The 14,660-nt window shown below is 48.0% G+C and overlaps 1 protein-coding gene across 1 annotated transcript in view; it reads left to right on the top strand.

Annotated features, from left to right (window-relative positions):
• The window catches only part of ADAMTS17 (ADAM metallopeptidase with thrombospondin type 1 motif 17), a gene marked incomplete at its 5' end in the record, with an annotated part of 251,800 nt that overhangs the window by 37,295 nt on the left and 199,845 nt on the right, over positions 1-14,660 (top strand). Inside the window, 3 exons of the mRNA XM_006020100.3 lie at positions 5,278-5,361; positions 5,764-5,921; positions 11,970-12,013. Coding sequence (XP_006020162.1) covers positions 5,278-5,361; positions 5,764-5,921; positions 11,970-12,013 — 286 coding nt within the window. The remainder of the gene's footprint in view (positions 1-5,277; positions 5,362-5,763; positions 5,922-11,969; positions 12,014-14,660) is intronic.

Here is a 14,660-nt window from a genome sequence, read left to right as displayed (position 1 = left end):
TGATCCCCGTCCAGCAGGCTCCCGACACGACGGGGCAGGCCTGGAGAGGGTCGGCCCAAGAAGCACATCTCGGTGTCGCATCCTCATCGCCTTCTCAGGAGCTGGGGAAGGTGGAGGCTGTTGCTCTCCGGACCGCAACAGAGGAGCCAGGCTCCCTGCCCCCTGGGCGTGTTGAGGCTGAGCTGGACCGTGGCTAGTAGGTTCAGAAGGGCATGTCTGCTACTCTCAGTGAAGAGGCGGCTCCAGTGAAGATCTGCTTTCAGCGACTCCGTAAGTGACGGCTCAAGAAAACAGAAGGAGCAGAATGACCTTGTGTTCTCCCTCTATGGAAACAACCATAGCTGCTCCAGCTGATAGTCACGGCCCACAAGTAGCCAGCCCATCTCTTAACACGCTTTGTTGTCAAGTCCGTGATTGAGAACCATCCCTGCCCCTGCAACAAAATCTTCCTCTACCCCCTGGTTAAAGTCTGCAATGGCGCCTCTCAAACTTTAGTCCAAAATGCTCCTGCTGGTAGTCTGCAAATGAGCTGGCTGATTACGTGGAGCTGGCTCTCTCCTCGTTCCCAGCTGCCCCATTTTATTAAAAGAAACGAAAAATACACAAAGCTTCCCTGCTTTCCAATGTTGGGAATGGCTGCAGCAGCCTTGAGGGCGTGCTCCGATCACGAGCTGGAGGGAGGGTGGTCCATAGGAATGGGAAGGGAGGAGACCGTGAGTCACTCGATGCATGCGTGTCATTCTCGCAACAGGGAACATCTGCATTAGCAAATCCAATTCCTACGCCCCATCCGGTTATCTCAGCCACCCCGCTCGGGGATGGTTTGTGCCTCTGGTCTGTCGGACATGGCAAGTTAACTGCTGAAGTTGGGTGAAGCTAGCAGGAGGGGGTGGTTACCGCAGCGACAGTCACTTTTACACAGGAAAGGTGGAGAGGCTTTAATTATTTTGTCTGAAATGGAAACTTGGCCTTGGTAGCAATCCTTATCTAAAGGCATTATTTCATTAGAGCACAGGGTAAGTGCATGTTGGCTGCCTCCTGTGCCACCAAGGTCACTGTGCACTACCTATATTTAACTCATGATAATGAGTATTTGGCTAAAGGTGCTTGGGACTGGATATGTGAAGTGTGACAAGGAAATAGGTGCCATTTTTCACAGCATTCTCATTTGGGACCTGGTCCAACTCCAAGACTTAACAGCCAAAAGAAATGTCACTGTGATTTGGGACTGGCTCTTGCCCTATTCTAGCTATTGCTTGGTTTTCTCTAAGCAAGGATAGATGCTTCCACTATTCGTAGTGCTGTGAATATTTCCATAGAATTTATCTAAAGTTTTGGAGGAAAGGCAAGCAATCCAGCCGCTTCCAGGGTTGCCCCGAGCATGCTTTGCATCACAGACCGTTGGTTGGTTTTGCCGCATCCATTAAGTGGGACATGCCTTAGGGTGTTGCCTTAAGGTATAGCAGCCCAAGGGAAATGCATTCGGGCTGCTTCTGTGCCCTGGAGACCTACTTTATAAGACTTTAGGGTTCAATGAGTGGGCAAATCCTACTTATAAATAAGAATCTGCCAGGAGCATTCAGACATTTGGCTGGCATGACATGCTGCCTTGGTAATCTGAGCTGACGGGGCTCAGTGATGCAGGGAAGAGAGTCTCTATGCATGGTGTACAACGCCTTCAGCATTTGTTTCCTATCCTGAGATAGTCATGGTGCTACCTGGTAGAATTGGAGTCATGCGCTATATCACCTCAACTTCACAACAGCTGTCTTCAGCCGGTCTGTAAGCGTTACCCTGGTTCTTCCTGCCTTGCTTTTGCTAGATGCTGTATTGGAGGCAGGCCTGTTCTTTCTCTTGGGTTCAGGGACCTATCCGTTAAAAGTTTAGAGTTTATTTTTGCATCCAGCGCTCACAAGTCCGAGGTCTCTTTGCTGGTTGATGTCCCACTAGGTGACATGTCATGAGAGTAACACGAGGGACAGTCCGCTCCACTTCACTGGAACCGAATGGCAGGTCGGTGTCCTTACAGCAGGTTGGCGTGCAAGGAGCTTCGATATGGCAGAGGTGGGACCTGAATTTCATCGCACTGCTTTGGGGTTCACAAGCAGCACAGGTGAGAGAAGATGTGGAAGAAGAAAGACTATTTTGATTTTGGCAGAAGAATATTTTGAAGAACTAGAGAAAGCTGCTGTCAGCTCCCTGCGGGCGTTGGGGAAAGCAGAATGCCATTCCTGGAGGTATGAACTTCCAATCATTCACACGCAGGCAGTGCTGCTGTGCCGTAAGGCATGGATTTGTATGAATTTCTGCAGCTAGACGTCCCTGAAGGAATCTGACTGGTGACTTCATGTATCCACCCCAATACTCATTTGACTGGTGAAAAATGTGGAACAGCCTGGCTCTTCAGGAGAGGGCAGATGGAAAAGTCCTGTCCCTGTCTCTCATTCTTCCCAGCGTGGGTTGAGTCTTAACTAATCTCAGCCATCAGCTCTTTGGACAAATGCGGTCATTTGATGTCTTCTGTAAACCTCCTCCCAGACTTCTGGGCTCTGTAAAGTAAAACCAAGCTGTAGGCACATTTACGGTTCTCTTTTCCCATGAACTTGTCTGCAGACGTTAGAGACGATATACAACAGGAAACCTACTATGAGTGATGCTGAACAGCTCCCACTCCCACCAGCTATCAGGCCTTTACAGCGTGCCTTCTGCTCACGGCTCTTGCTAACAGCTGGGGAGCAAATGGTAGCAAGCGCATTTGGAGGTACTATCTGTCCACTCTTGAACCTGTCTAATGGAAAAAGACCGTGTCTAAGTATCATGTGTTTTGCATTCTCCTGCGCTTCTGCTAATAGCTCCTGAAGCCCTGGTGTCAATGCCCTTGATACAGGTTTAACTATGGCAAGAAACTGAGGATCAGTAGCGGAGTTGTATGAACTAGGTCCCTTTGGTACCTGTAAATATTTCTCTGAGAAATGTAGATGAAGCTTCATTATTAAGTGATTTACTACAATTCATGGACTCCGGTAACTGTGCTGCTTTGATTTTTGCTAACAATAAACCATCTACTCAGCGATGTGGCCTCAAAGTCAAAGTGTTAGCAGCCAAGAACGAACACATGGCTGTTGCACCATTGCCGAACCCGCAAAATTAGGCGAATGATCTTCTGGCAGGTTAGCAAAATGGTCACCTGCTTCCAACACATAATTTAAGTATAATTGGCAAGTATAATTGGCGTCCTGTTGTTAGTAGAGAGCATTAGTATAACATCCAGTGGCATGAGGCAGGTTGCAGGGTGTAAAATTTACACACCATGGGACACTATTTGCACTTAAAGGGAGTCAGCTTGACCTCACTAGAACAAGCTGCCTAATTTTTAATCCTCTCCAACGCTATGTGTTAAAAAAATTGATTTGGACTCCAGTGTTGATGGAGGCTCTTTCTGCTTCGGAAAGCTCGAGGGTGAGGAAGAAAAAACTCTCTTTCCTAACACGTGTTGTGAGTGGCTACGTTAGCAATATCCAGATAGAAGCACCTGGCTGCTTTGGAGGAAGAAGACTTGGAGGATGCAGCACAGGCTAGGAGCTAGTGCAGGGGTGGGCAATCATTTTGGGCGGAGGGCCGCTTACTGAGTTTTGGCAAGCCCACAAGGGCCGCATGACAGGCAGTCGGGGGCAGATGAATATTTTGTTTGTTGAATTGCAGGGATATTCATACGCTGCACTTGGCTTGCATTTTCAAGTGTTAAGAGATCCCCAAGACCTCTCTGGGGGATAACCCAGCAGTGCCAGCAGTTGCACACATGGGTAAGTGGAGCGGTAGAGAAGGCCGGTGATTTACCAAGGTCCTGCAGGAGGTCGGGGGGCCTAACCGGGATTAGGGCTCTGTGCCTCCTGGCTCCCCGCCTGTGCCTCGATTGAGGAAAGCACTTAAGCTTGTGCTTAACCCCATCCCTGTTCAGCCAAGCACTTGAGACCATACTTCAGCGAAGCATGTGCATGGGTGCTACCGTGCTCTGGGAAACGGCAGGCTTTGCAAACAACATCTCTTGAGAACAAATTCAGGTGTTGAGCTCACAGCAGGGAAAGAAAGGACCCTGTTTTCAATGACTGTATGTAACCTGTGTAGTACTGACAGCCAGATGAGCCCTGTGCAATGACCCTAGCTCACACCGGTTGAAATCTTGGTGTCTGAACTCAGTGAACTCTAAAGTGGCTTTGATTTTTTTTTTTCTTCTTCTTTTGTTTTGCTGAAGTAAGGAGGGCAGCATTTGTGCCAAAGCTATCCTGCGGTCCTTTTAATGCTTCTAAAAGAGCTCTTCCCGTCCACCTTCTGTGATGCTGTAAAGAGGGCCGAGGGACTGGCAAAAAGGGTGGAAAGCAGTGCTGAGATGGGGCAGTGTTCAGTGTGCTGACCTCTCAGATGAGGTGAGCTGAGCTGCAGTGTGAAATCCAGATAGCAAGGAGGTAGTTTCTGGCCCTGTTTTTGTGTTTCCTGAGACTGGTGTCATTACATGCTGCCCTATTACTAATCACTTATATAAGATATGAAAATAACATGGGGGAAATTGCTTTTCCAGTCTGTTTCCTGAAGTCTGAAACACGCCATCATTTCATCTTGCAGGCAGATAGCACTGAGGTTTAAATGCTGCAGAGCTGCTTCTAGCTACTTGCTGATGTGTGTCTGTGTTCCTGAAACTCTAGGTTACAGTTCATGTTGGTTTGGAATACTTTTCCTTTCCCTTTTTTCTCCAGTAGACCGTTTCCCTGGGCTACCCTTCTTAAAGGGCATTTTACTAACTCTGTTCTTTTTTTCCTTTAAAAAAAAAAAAAAGAGCGTGTCTGTCTTCCTTTGTGGATCTGCTCCCAAATGGTATACATTGCTGGGAGGAGGGGTGTCTGAAAGGAGAATTTCTTCAGCGTGAGGAAGCTAAATGCACTGGGGAAATATATTTGATCTGTATTGGGACTCATAGTAGTGATGATATCTTTTATTAGACCAACAAGATTTTTGCAAAATAAATTCTTTAATTGCAAGCTTTGTGTGTGTCCTCTTGTCCCGTGTACGCCAAGGGATACATTATAGGATTCCCACACTGGCTTCTTCTATAATTCTTGATTTTCTTGAGTTCAGTAATCCGGTGCGTGTTTAGTTTTGAGCCAACTTTTCTTTTCAGTAGGTTGTTTCCAGCATGGGAGAGACCTCTTTTTGGTCATGCTTATTCTCTTGTCATGGTTAACTTTCAACAGCCTGAGCGTGTTGTGTGTTGTCTCTTGACAGGTGTACAACATGTTTCAACATCAGAGTCTTGGAATTAAAGTCAGCATTCGGGTGACAAAGCTAGTCCTCCTTCGAAACCGTCCAGTAAGTCCTGACCCGTTTTTACGCTGTTGGTATAGCCATTGCTAACCCTGGCGTGGGATTCCCGTTATAACGCTGTTGGACTCTAGGATATGTTTTTGGAGGTTTAATTCCTGATCCTGTAAGCCTTCTGAGCGTGGGATTCCTGCAGAAACTTGCAGTTGCTGCTACCTAATGGAATGAATTGCAAGGCCGAAGGGGTGGAGGTCTTAGCTGGAAGTCACAGGCTCAACCCCAGCTGATATCTGACCTGTTGACTTGAGTTGCTTCATGTATTCATGACACTCATAAGTATAACTCTGAACCTTATCTTTCTTACCCAATGTCCTCTGCTTCATAGACACTCGTGCAGCTCCTGGTCTGACCAACTCCTTGTTTCTCTGTATTCCCTTTTGTTTATGAAAGGCAAAACTGTCCATTGGGCACCATGGAGAGAGGTCGCTGGAGAGCTTTTGCCACTGGCAAAATGAAGAATACGGTGGAGCCAAGTATCTTGGTAATAATCAGGTTCCTGGCGCCAGGGATGACACCCCACCTGTGGATGCTGCCGTCTTCGTTACCAGGTACAGAAAAATCGGCTTCACTGGTGTCTTTTGGTGGGGATGGCAGACTATTTGACAGGCAAATAATTCTAAGATCTGGTTTCTGCCTTTTACCCCTCATTCGTGCCAGTCTGTGGGCTGCGTGGGTAAGGTGGATCAGAACACAAGTGACTTGTCTTCATTTTGTTTGGATTTCCAGTCTTTCAGTGGCAGGCAAAGCATCTCTTCTGTTGGCACGTTGCTTGGCTAAATGCTCTTCCTGACCCAGAGCAGTTCAACAGCAGGGAACGTGCCAGCTTGTGGATTTGCTCTTAGAACCAGCTCTGACCTTGACCCACCCGGGTCCTAGAACACCGCTAGGACTTGCCCTGCCCCTCTGTGCAAAACGCCCATCTTCCAAGCTCACTCTTTGCGACCCTTTGTCTGATCAGATGCACCCCATCAGGGTGAAGTTCAGAGAGTGCCAATGCAAAGGGGTGTTACCATCATCGGCCCGCTGGACAAAACGCTCCTGTGCCGCAGTGTTGTCATCAACATCGTGATCCGTTCTTGCACGTTTGTCCTGTCAGTAATGTGGATAGACGTGAATCTGTTTCTACACCTTCGGCCATTTTATAAAATACGGCTACTTGTGATTTTAATTTGGTCTTTTCTGCTGGCACATTGATTTGGTTCCTCATTTCCAACCACACTGGGATGCTGGTGGGTGTTCAGCAGCATTGGACTTTAGGGTATCTAGGCAGGTGCTAGGGCAGTGGGCTAACAGAGTTAGGTACTTTCCTTTGGAGTGGAGGACCTGCCTATTTGCTCTGCTTCCAATGCAGCCACCAAGGCCCCAGTCCAGCAAAGCATTTAAGTACATGCTTGACTCCGAAGTGGGGGAAGCCATCCCTTTGAGGTCAGTAGCTCCTGCTTATAGTTAAGCATGAGCTTTCTTGGATCCAGGCCTAGATAAACAAGGCTTTCTTTTTTTGTTTAAAACTCTCATCTGGGCGTTCAGTTGCACTGATTTTCACCCCCAGTCCTTTCATCCCCGTGATATGTGAAGCGTGCAGAATCTTTCCTAGTGAGGTTTTAAGTGCTGGGGTGGGGGCACGGGGAGCATGCCCGCCGCTCTCTCTCCCTGCAGCTGATGAAATGAAATTTTCCATGTCGTCCTGAACCAACTGGAGCCAGTCACTCAAACCTGCGGGGATGGCTGAAAAGGTTTTGCAGTCGGAGGAGCTGGAGAGCTGCAGCTGCTGTTAGTTTAGCTAATAGGCTTGAAGAGCAGCTAATTTGGGGGGAAAAAACTGGGCCCAGGACCACTGCTGTTCTGCAGAAGAACCGCATTCATCCAGCATGATAGGCCAGCGGGGTGTGATTGCAGGCTACCCCCTCCCCGTCCGCATCCACTTCCCTGCAGTTCTAGCCCAGCCCTGCTCCTGCTGCATAAAGGACGCTGTGTTGCTTGGAAGCCTCCTGGCCCGGCTGTCCTGATTCCTGTGGCAGGGAAATTAGGTTTTCTTCTCTTGGCTTTGGAAGTGTGTGTGTGTGTCCCTGGATCTTCCCCAGCCTGTACAGATGGACCAGCCGCGGAGGATATGGAAGCAGCAGCATGTCCAGCAGAAGCAGCCAAGCCAGAAAAAGCAGAAGCTGGATTTTCAGCAGCTGCAGCTGCTTTGAGGACTAGAAACAGACCCTTTAGGGTCAGCCTCAGAAAAGAGCTCTCCTGTTCCAGCCTGCTGGCTGTGTTCACGCATGGCGTCCCTGGACATTTTGCCTCTGGAAAGATCACCTTTGCTTGGTGAGGCAGGAAATAGGTGATTTTCCCTATGCACAAAAGCAAATGCCTCCATTGAAGGTGTTGGATAAGGGGTACGCACTTAATTCAGGCTCTGAGTAAGGAGGATGCTGTTCATGTCCCCAGAGGGACACATCCCGGTCCTGTAACTAACGGGGACACCTGAGACGCCGGGGTGGGTTTGAGTTACTGCCATGTGAATTCTCTACTCAGCGTGTTTGTCCCTTGCCCTCCTGTTTGTCCAGTTTCCAACATCTCCTCTCGAAGTGCAGGGCTCTGCAACCGAAGCATCTGCAGGATGATACCGATCCCGTTGTAATGGTCAATAGAAATAACCTCTGTTTGCAGAGCCTGTTATGGAGCCCAAGTTAGACCCCCTGGACATGTCAGTATTGTCAAAGAGCCATGCTAGTCGGAGTAGCACAGCGAAGCAGCATACCTGCTCTGTGCTCACAACAGAGGATGTACAATAGCTGGGTGCATGTTGCCAGCTCCCAGATTTGTACGTGCTTGTTGGCCCCAAATGCTGCCAGTGCATCAAGGGCACCTGCATTGCCTCCATGTAGGGTAACATCTGTGGAAGGGGCACATGGTGCTTCTCGGTGAGGCTGCCTCATGCAGTTTTTCAACGGTGTAGATGCACCCTTCATGTTTCTTTGCTCCTAGGGGGCTCCCTGAAGCTTTTAGGCATTTTGCAGAGGTCCCCAGCGCATCGCTCCAGTCCCCCAGGTCCTCAGATGCCTGTGCATTGTGGAGATCCACCAACCATTCATCCAGAACATGCCTGTTTTGTTTTGGGGACATCCTTGCTGGTTATGAGCTCCTCCTATGAGAGCAGCATAAGCTGCTTTAGCTGCTGTCTGCCATGTGGTTGCAGTCAGGTGGGAGAATTTGTTCTCTGTGGAATCCAGAGAAGTAGAGTTTGGGGGTCTTATTCACCAAGGATTAGTGTCTTCCTTGTCTCACAGGTCAGTGGGTCACTTCCAGTTGCAGGCCTTTCCACCTTCCTCTGCCTGCGTTGTGGTTTAATGCCAACAAATGATGCCGATGTAGCCAACAAGGGGAATGTGCATCATTGCATGCCCACGCACAGCTTTGGTGTGCTGGAGACTCGGGCCATTTTGCAGTCATACCACTTTTTCCATCTTTTACCAACTTGGCCGTTAAAGTTTCAGCCATTCAACAATACTTGTCAGGTACTGGAAAGGGAAAATGGTGGCCCACTAGGGCATTTCTGAGTTGCTCTGCCCATCCCACTGGGGCCCTTTCTTGCCGAAGGGTCTCGTGCTTAAAATACAGTTGCATGAGCTTATGCATTTTTCCTAAGCTGTGTGTGCCGGGAGCATGTTTTTTGGAGGAAGGTTTGGCCCCTTTTTCCGGGCTCTGGTCACTTGACCTTGTTAGGTTTTTTTTCCTATTTCTTTATTTTCCTTAACAAATAGCTCTTTGTGTCAGCATGCAACAGAACAGCTGAGGCTAGTTCCTCTTCGTTCAGTTAAAGGTCAGAAGTGAAAGGGAATTTGTACCTTACAATAGCTGGGCTATTTGCATGTGATATTAATATGTCCTCCAAGGTAGAATCTGCTGAGTTCATACCAGAGTCTGGATCCAAATGTCTGCAGGTCTCTGGGGGCAAAGGAGGCATTTCAATTGATGGAGGGAGGGCATTATTTTCAGCCCGTGTTATCGTAGTTGCATGTGGTCACAAAGAGGCCTTTGCATACATAATCCACATTAGAACATGTATCTTTCTTGGATCTTAGACAGGATCGTTCAGGTTGGGGCTTTTTCTTTATGCTTATCAGGTCTGCAACAGCTCCATCAACAGAAGAGGTTGGGGCAGAGAGAGGTGGTTAGCCGCATCACATCTTCTGCCTAGCTGCTTACTTTGCAGGTGACGGCAAACGCTACGATCGCTGTAACCTCAGGGGGTTAACCGCCTTGTTTGTCCCTTCTGATTTCCAACCCATCGTTACTGCTCTCAGCAGTGCCCCTCCGTTCCTCCCCCTTTCCCTTTACCGTATTACTTTCTCCTGAGTCCCCCTGCTCTCTGCAAGTCCATAAGTAGCATCTGACAAAGTAGGATAGAGGCTATGAAAGCTCACGCTACTTTGTCAGATGCTACGTATGGACTTGAGGTAGTCTATAAGGTGCTCTACAATGCAAGGAGTCAACAGGCCTGACTTGAGGTCCTTTCAGTTGTGGCCTCTCTACCACTAAGGACCCTACTAGTGCTATTTGGGGGTGGGTTGTGTGACAGGGTGAAACACTTGCCCATGGGAACAGCCCGAGAGCCAACAAAACTCATGTCAAGTTTTCCAGGAGATCAGCTGGCTGCAAATTTTCAGAGCTCGCATGAGCTGGCAACCTACAGGTGCAAGGTAATTTACTGGCTGCAACTACGGAGATGACATGCTTTTCCTGTTGGGCCTCGGACTTTTCCTGACAAGGGGTCAGGAAGGCGTGAAGCAGGACGTTTTGATGGCAGGGCTCTGAGCAGAAGGATGAGGTTTTGTGACCGTCTATTTGGGGGCAGTTCAAGGGCTGGGTTAGTTCTTCTCGCCATCAGACCCAGTCGCAGGGCACTGCATGGAAGACAGACCACTTAGATTTCCCTTCGCTCTTCAGGACCCCTGAAAGTGGTCTGAGCTTTCTGGTTAAAGAGCCGAGGGATTAGCGCACCTCCAGAGAGAAGGATCTCGGTCTGCAAAACGCGCGGGATTATTTCCGAGACCCCGAGTTTTGTAGCCCGGTGGTAATTTCTCTTGGGAATTGCCTGAAACGACCACACACTTTTCCCCGCAGAAACCCAGAGTACAAGAGGCAAAACGCCGCGCTGTTTTATTTGCTGAGCAAGCCAGCTTTTCAGGAGAGATGCTTTTCGAAACGTGGCCTCCTGCCACCTCCTAATGGTGCAGCTATCTGTTGTCACAATAGAAGCATCTGTTTGATTTATCAGTTTATATAACACAATAAGTCCTTAAATAAACCTCCATCAGGCCAGCTCTGGGAAATCAGGCAGCGGGGTTTCGTGCCAGCTCAGTCGGCAGCAAGTGTCATCCATCTTCTTTGGAAAAGGTTTGAACTCCAAGGTGTCAGACACGGCAACACGGTTCAGAAAAATGAAAACCTTGGCCTGGCCAGGCCAGGAGCTGCTTCCGATTTGCTTGGGGTCCATCTGATCGTTTTAACCCTCTGATGGCCAGTACCATCTTTTTTTTGCTGTGAAATATAAGCTTGATTGTTCTTTTTTTTTTTTTTTTAAATATCCATTTTGACTGTTAACATGGATTACTACTTATTACTTTTTTTTTGTAACCCGCCTGAGCCGGCATTTTCAAAGGAGGCCAATGATCCCATGGACACTTGGACATCTATAGGGACAGTTAAACATTTCTATTTTCTTCTGTAAATCCCACTCTTACGTTTTCATTCCAGGAGCAAACTCTCTTTATTATGCCTCCAAAAAATGGGATTGACTGCTTTCCCCCCTTTCTCCCTCAGCAGGATTTTCTATTTATAACTGCACACCCCCAAACCACCCACACGACTTGCACGCCCCTGCTTTGGGCTGAGAGCGCAGCTGGAACGGTGACAACCCACTGATCCTCTCACATTGAAGGAACCCCTGGCGCATCTTGTAGGTCTGATAGCATTTCCCTGGCTCCTCTTTGGAAAAGCAGTGCTCCCGCAGAGCCCCAGCACTTTTCAGCCAGCAAAGAGCACATGGAGAAAGCTTCCAAAGGTGTCGAAGCCTACTTTGTACCTGGATTTTTCCTTAGCTCCCTTGCTTTACTTCTGTTCCCACTGGTTGTTTCCTACTTTCCAATTCAGGAGAACAAGAATAATTTATGTAGATTAAAAGGGTGAAATGGATTCAACAAGAGGTCATCCGAAAGCCAGGGCCCATTTTATTGCGATTCTGATCCAGCTTGTTCTCCGAGACGCAGTCCCATTTCATCCTCCTAGATGTCCCCTGGTTTCTGTCTCAGATTAGGCTCCAGCCTTGCGGTGTGTCTGCCCCTGTTGAATACGCCGTGGGGTGAAAGTAAATGACCCAGGTCCTGCAAGGAACTGATGCCTAGAAACTCGAAATGTTCGACGTGACGTGGCAATTCTCCTTGACACGGTCGATCTTAAGACCTGGTTTTGAATTTGGACCATGACACGTGGAACAAATCCAAATACCTGCCTGTCATCTTGCCTGAGTAGTTCACGCTGTTATCTGTGCGGACTGCGTCTACAAGCAGAGGATACCCCTGACTTGTCTCCTGTTTTCTTTTTAGGACAGATTTCTGCGTACACAAGGATGAACCCTGTGACACTGTGGGTAAGTCTCTGCGTGAGAGAGGGCTCATTTTGGAGCACAGCTGCAGAGATTCGGTTCTCCAGCTGATCTTTCATTCTTGGGTTTGCTCTCATGCTGCTTTTGTGTTACAAATACAAGTGTTGTATAAATACAAATCAGGGAGCGTAGACTGCTCTGCAAGCTTGCTGTAGTCATTAACCCGGTGTAAGGTTTGATGCCTTCAAGCTGAGGAAGGAATGCGGTAGCCCTCTCATTTTGGAGTAGCCAGCCAGCAGGTGCGTTCAGATCATTGCAACTTGGGAACTGAATTTTTGAAACCTGTGACCGTGTTATTTTTCCACACGGTGAAAAGATTCTAGCTGTGCGACTCCTCGTGTGAGGCAGGTGTTTCACAGCTGAGACAGTCTGCACTCGGGGCCTTATATACAGCTATATAACAGTAATATATATAATATATTATTATATAATATAATATATATAGCAGTTATATACAGCTATATATATACATGCGGGAACCCAGTGCTAGAATTTGGGGAGAAAAGTGTTCATCTTTTCTAGCCCCGTTTCTCTTGTTTAATCTCTATCCATGCATAGGATGTTTTCCTCCATTGACATACAGAAGGGCCTGCCAAGTCCCCGAGGCTGGGGACAGATGTTGCATGTGTCCCTGAACAAGTTGTGCTCCTTTGTCCCAGAACAGAAATATCGTGGGACTGATGTGTACACACGCCGTCCTCCTAGTCAGGGTTTAGTGAGCGGCTGACTGTTCTGCCGTTGATTCAGTGATGCAACCGCAGGGCAACCTCTCAGATGCGCTTTGCAATGTCCTGGGATAAGCTCTTAGTACATCGTGTCCTGTGAATCTTTTTAGGATTTATCCTGGAGCAATGGACATGGATGTCTTAGTGGTCACACTTTGTCCCAGGATAAAATGGTGTGCCCTAGGGTAAATGTGATGTCACTTTGTAGCCTGAGTAATAGATATATCAGGATTAATATTAGAGAAAGGTATTACTGAAGTAAAGCCAAACAAAAGGACTATTTTTTCCTAACCACTCCTACCCGTACCTTAGCTCTGGTTTTCCAGTGGCAGGAACTCTTAACACCAGCACTTTAACTATTCTCTTCTATCCAGACCAGTGGTGCTCAACCTCTCCAGCGTGCAGGCTAGATGAGTGGGGTACAGCTAGTCTGCATGCTGGGTCTGGGACGTGGACTGTCCCTGCGTCCCAGTTCTCCCATTGATCTAGATGGACTGCAACTCCTCTGCCCTGCATCTCACCCCGAGAGCTGCGTTTGGTGGTATAACTCCAATATACTCTCTGTAAATAGTGTATGAATGATTACGCCTCGGCTTCAAAGCCAGGCTGCCTCTGTTTTTACATTCCAAGTGAGCCCCGAGTGAGTTGTGACCGGTAGGTCTCAAACTGAGCTCAGCCTCTGCAAGCTGAGGAGGCACTGAGCGGGGTACTAGGAGATAAATAGCTGTTGAGGGTTTGCTTGTGGGGGGGAGAGAGCTGTACACATGCTGCAATAGGAGGTCTGAGGGTGCATTGCACCGGTCACATCGCGGCGCACAGATTCTTCCCTATCTGTGGTGCACAGGGTAATGGTAGGAGATGAAGGAAGTAAACACAGCATTGCAAAATATATACATTCTCCATTCGAATGTTAACAAGATCTGGACTGCATGTCCAAACTTTCCAGGGGGAATTCTTCACAATGCTCCTATTCTCTCCAGCTCCAATGGAAAACATGCTTCCACAAAGGAAGTGTCTGAACTGTGTACCTGAGGCCGGATGTGGCAATGGTACAGTACACGGTGATCTCTATGCAGAAATAAAGCTGATGGAAGACACATGCTACCGCTTAACAGACGCTGACTATGTTCGATGCTCTTTTCCCATTTAAAGACAGCATTGTTGAGGACTTGGGGATGGGAATGATCTTTCCATATACTGCCCGACTAAGGAAGTATCCTTGTCATGCTTCCTTTCTGTCCTGGCATTGTATATGTAGCTGCTTATTCTGTGGCCCACCGAAGGCTGGGATTCTTGTGGAGTGGGTAGTGGAAGATGTGTGGTAGAGACCACACTTGTTTCCTGCTCCTCTGAACATAGTGTTTCCCAGCATTTTGGAGCACCTCTTCAAGAAAGTGAATCCAGCCTTTCCCCCTTTTGCACTGTCATGTGGTGTTAAAAGCTTTTAATCATCTTCATTCCCATCTCTTCCATGTCCTGTGAAAGAGCAAGGGGTGCACCGTGCACTTTAGGTAACGGTGTAGGTCTCCGTAAGAGGAAACATCCTCTCTTTTCTTATGTGCCAGGAAGAACACTGAAATAAGTGACTGCATAGACATTTAAAGACACAGCAACCTGGGAAATGAATGAGACTGTTCAGAGCTCGTCCAGCTATTGTGTCAGGCTCTCTGCAAATTCAGGCCTCTCTGCTTCGATTATACTTGCGCTGTTAGCTGTTACCTAGAGCCTACTGTCTTGTTCTTTCTTTCACTAAACGTAACCAAAAAGCTTATCACACTTGGGTGGTTTCATATAAGCTCCTTCTGCTTGTCTTCACCAGAGGTGGAGTGGAATACCCATAGTTTCTTGGCTTTGGCAAAAGTCACTCCCAAGATATTCCAGCGATATCAGCAGAGTTCAAGCAGGAA

The sequence above is a fragment of the Alligator sinensis genome, unplaced genomic scaffold (genome assembly GCF_000455745.1).
Source record: "Alligator sinensis unplaced genomic scaffold, ASM45574v1 scaffold210_2, whole genome shotgun sequence".
Taxonomy (NCBI): Eukaryota; Metazoa; Chordata; order Crocodylia; family Alligatoridae; genus Alligator; species Alligator sinensis.
This window is presented reverse-complemented; position numbering and strand designations above follow the sequence as displayed.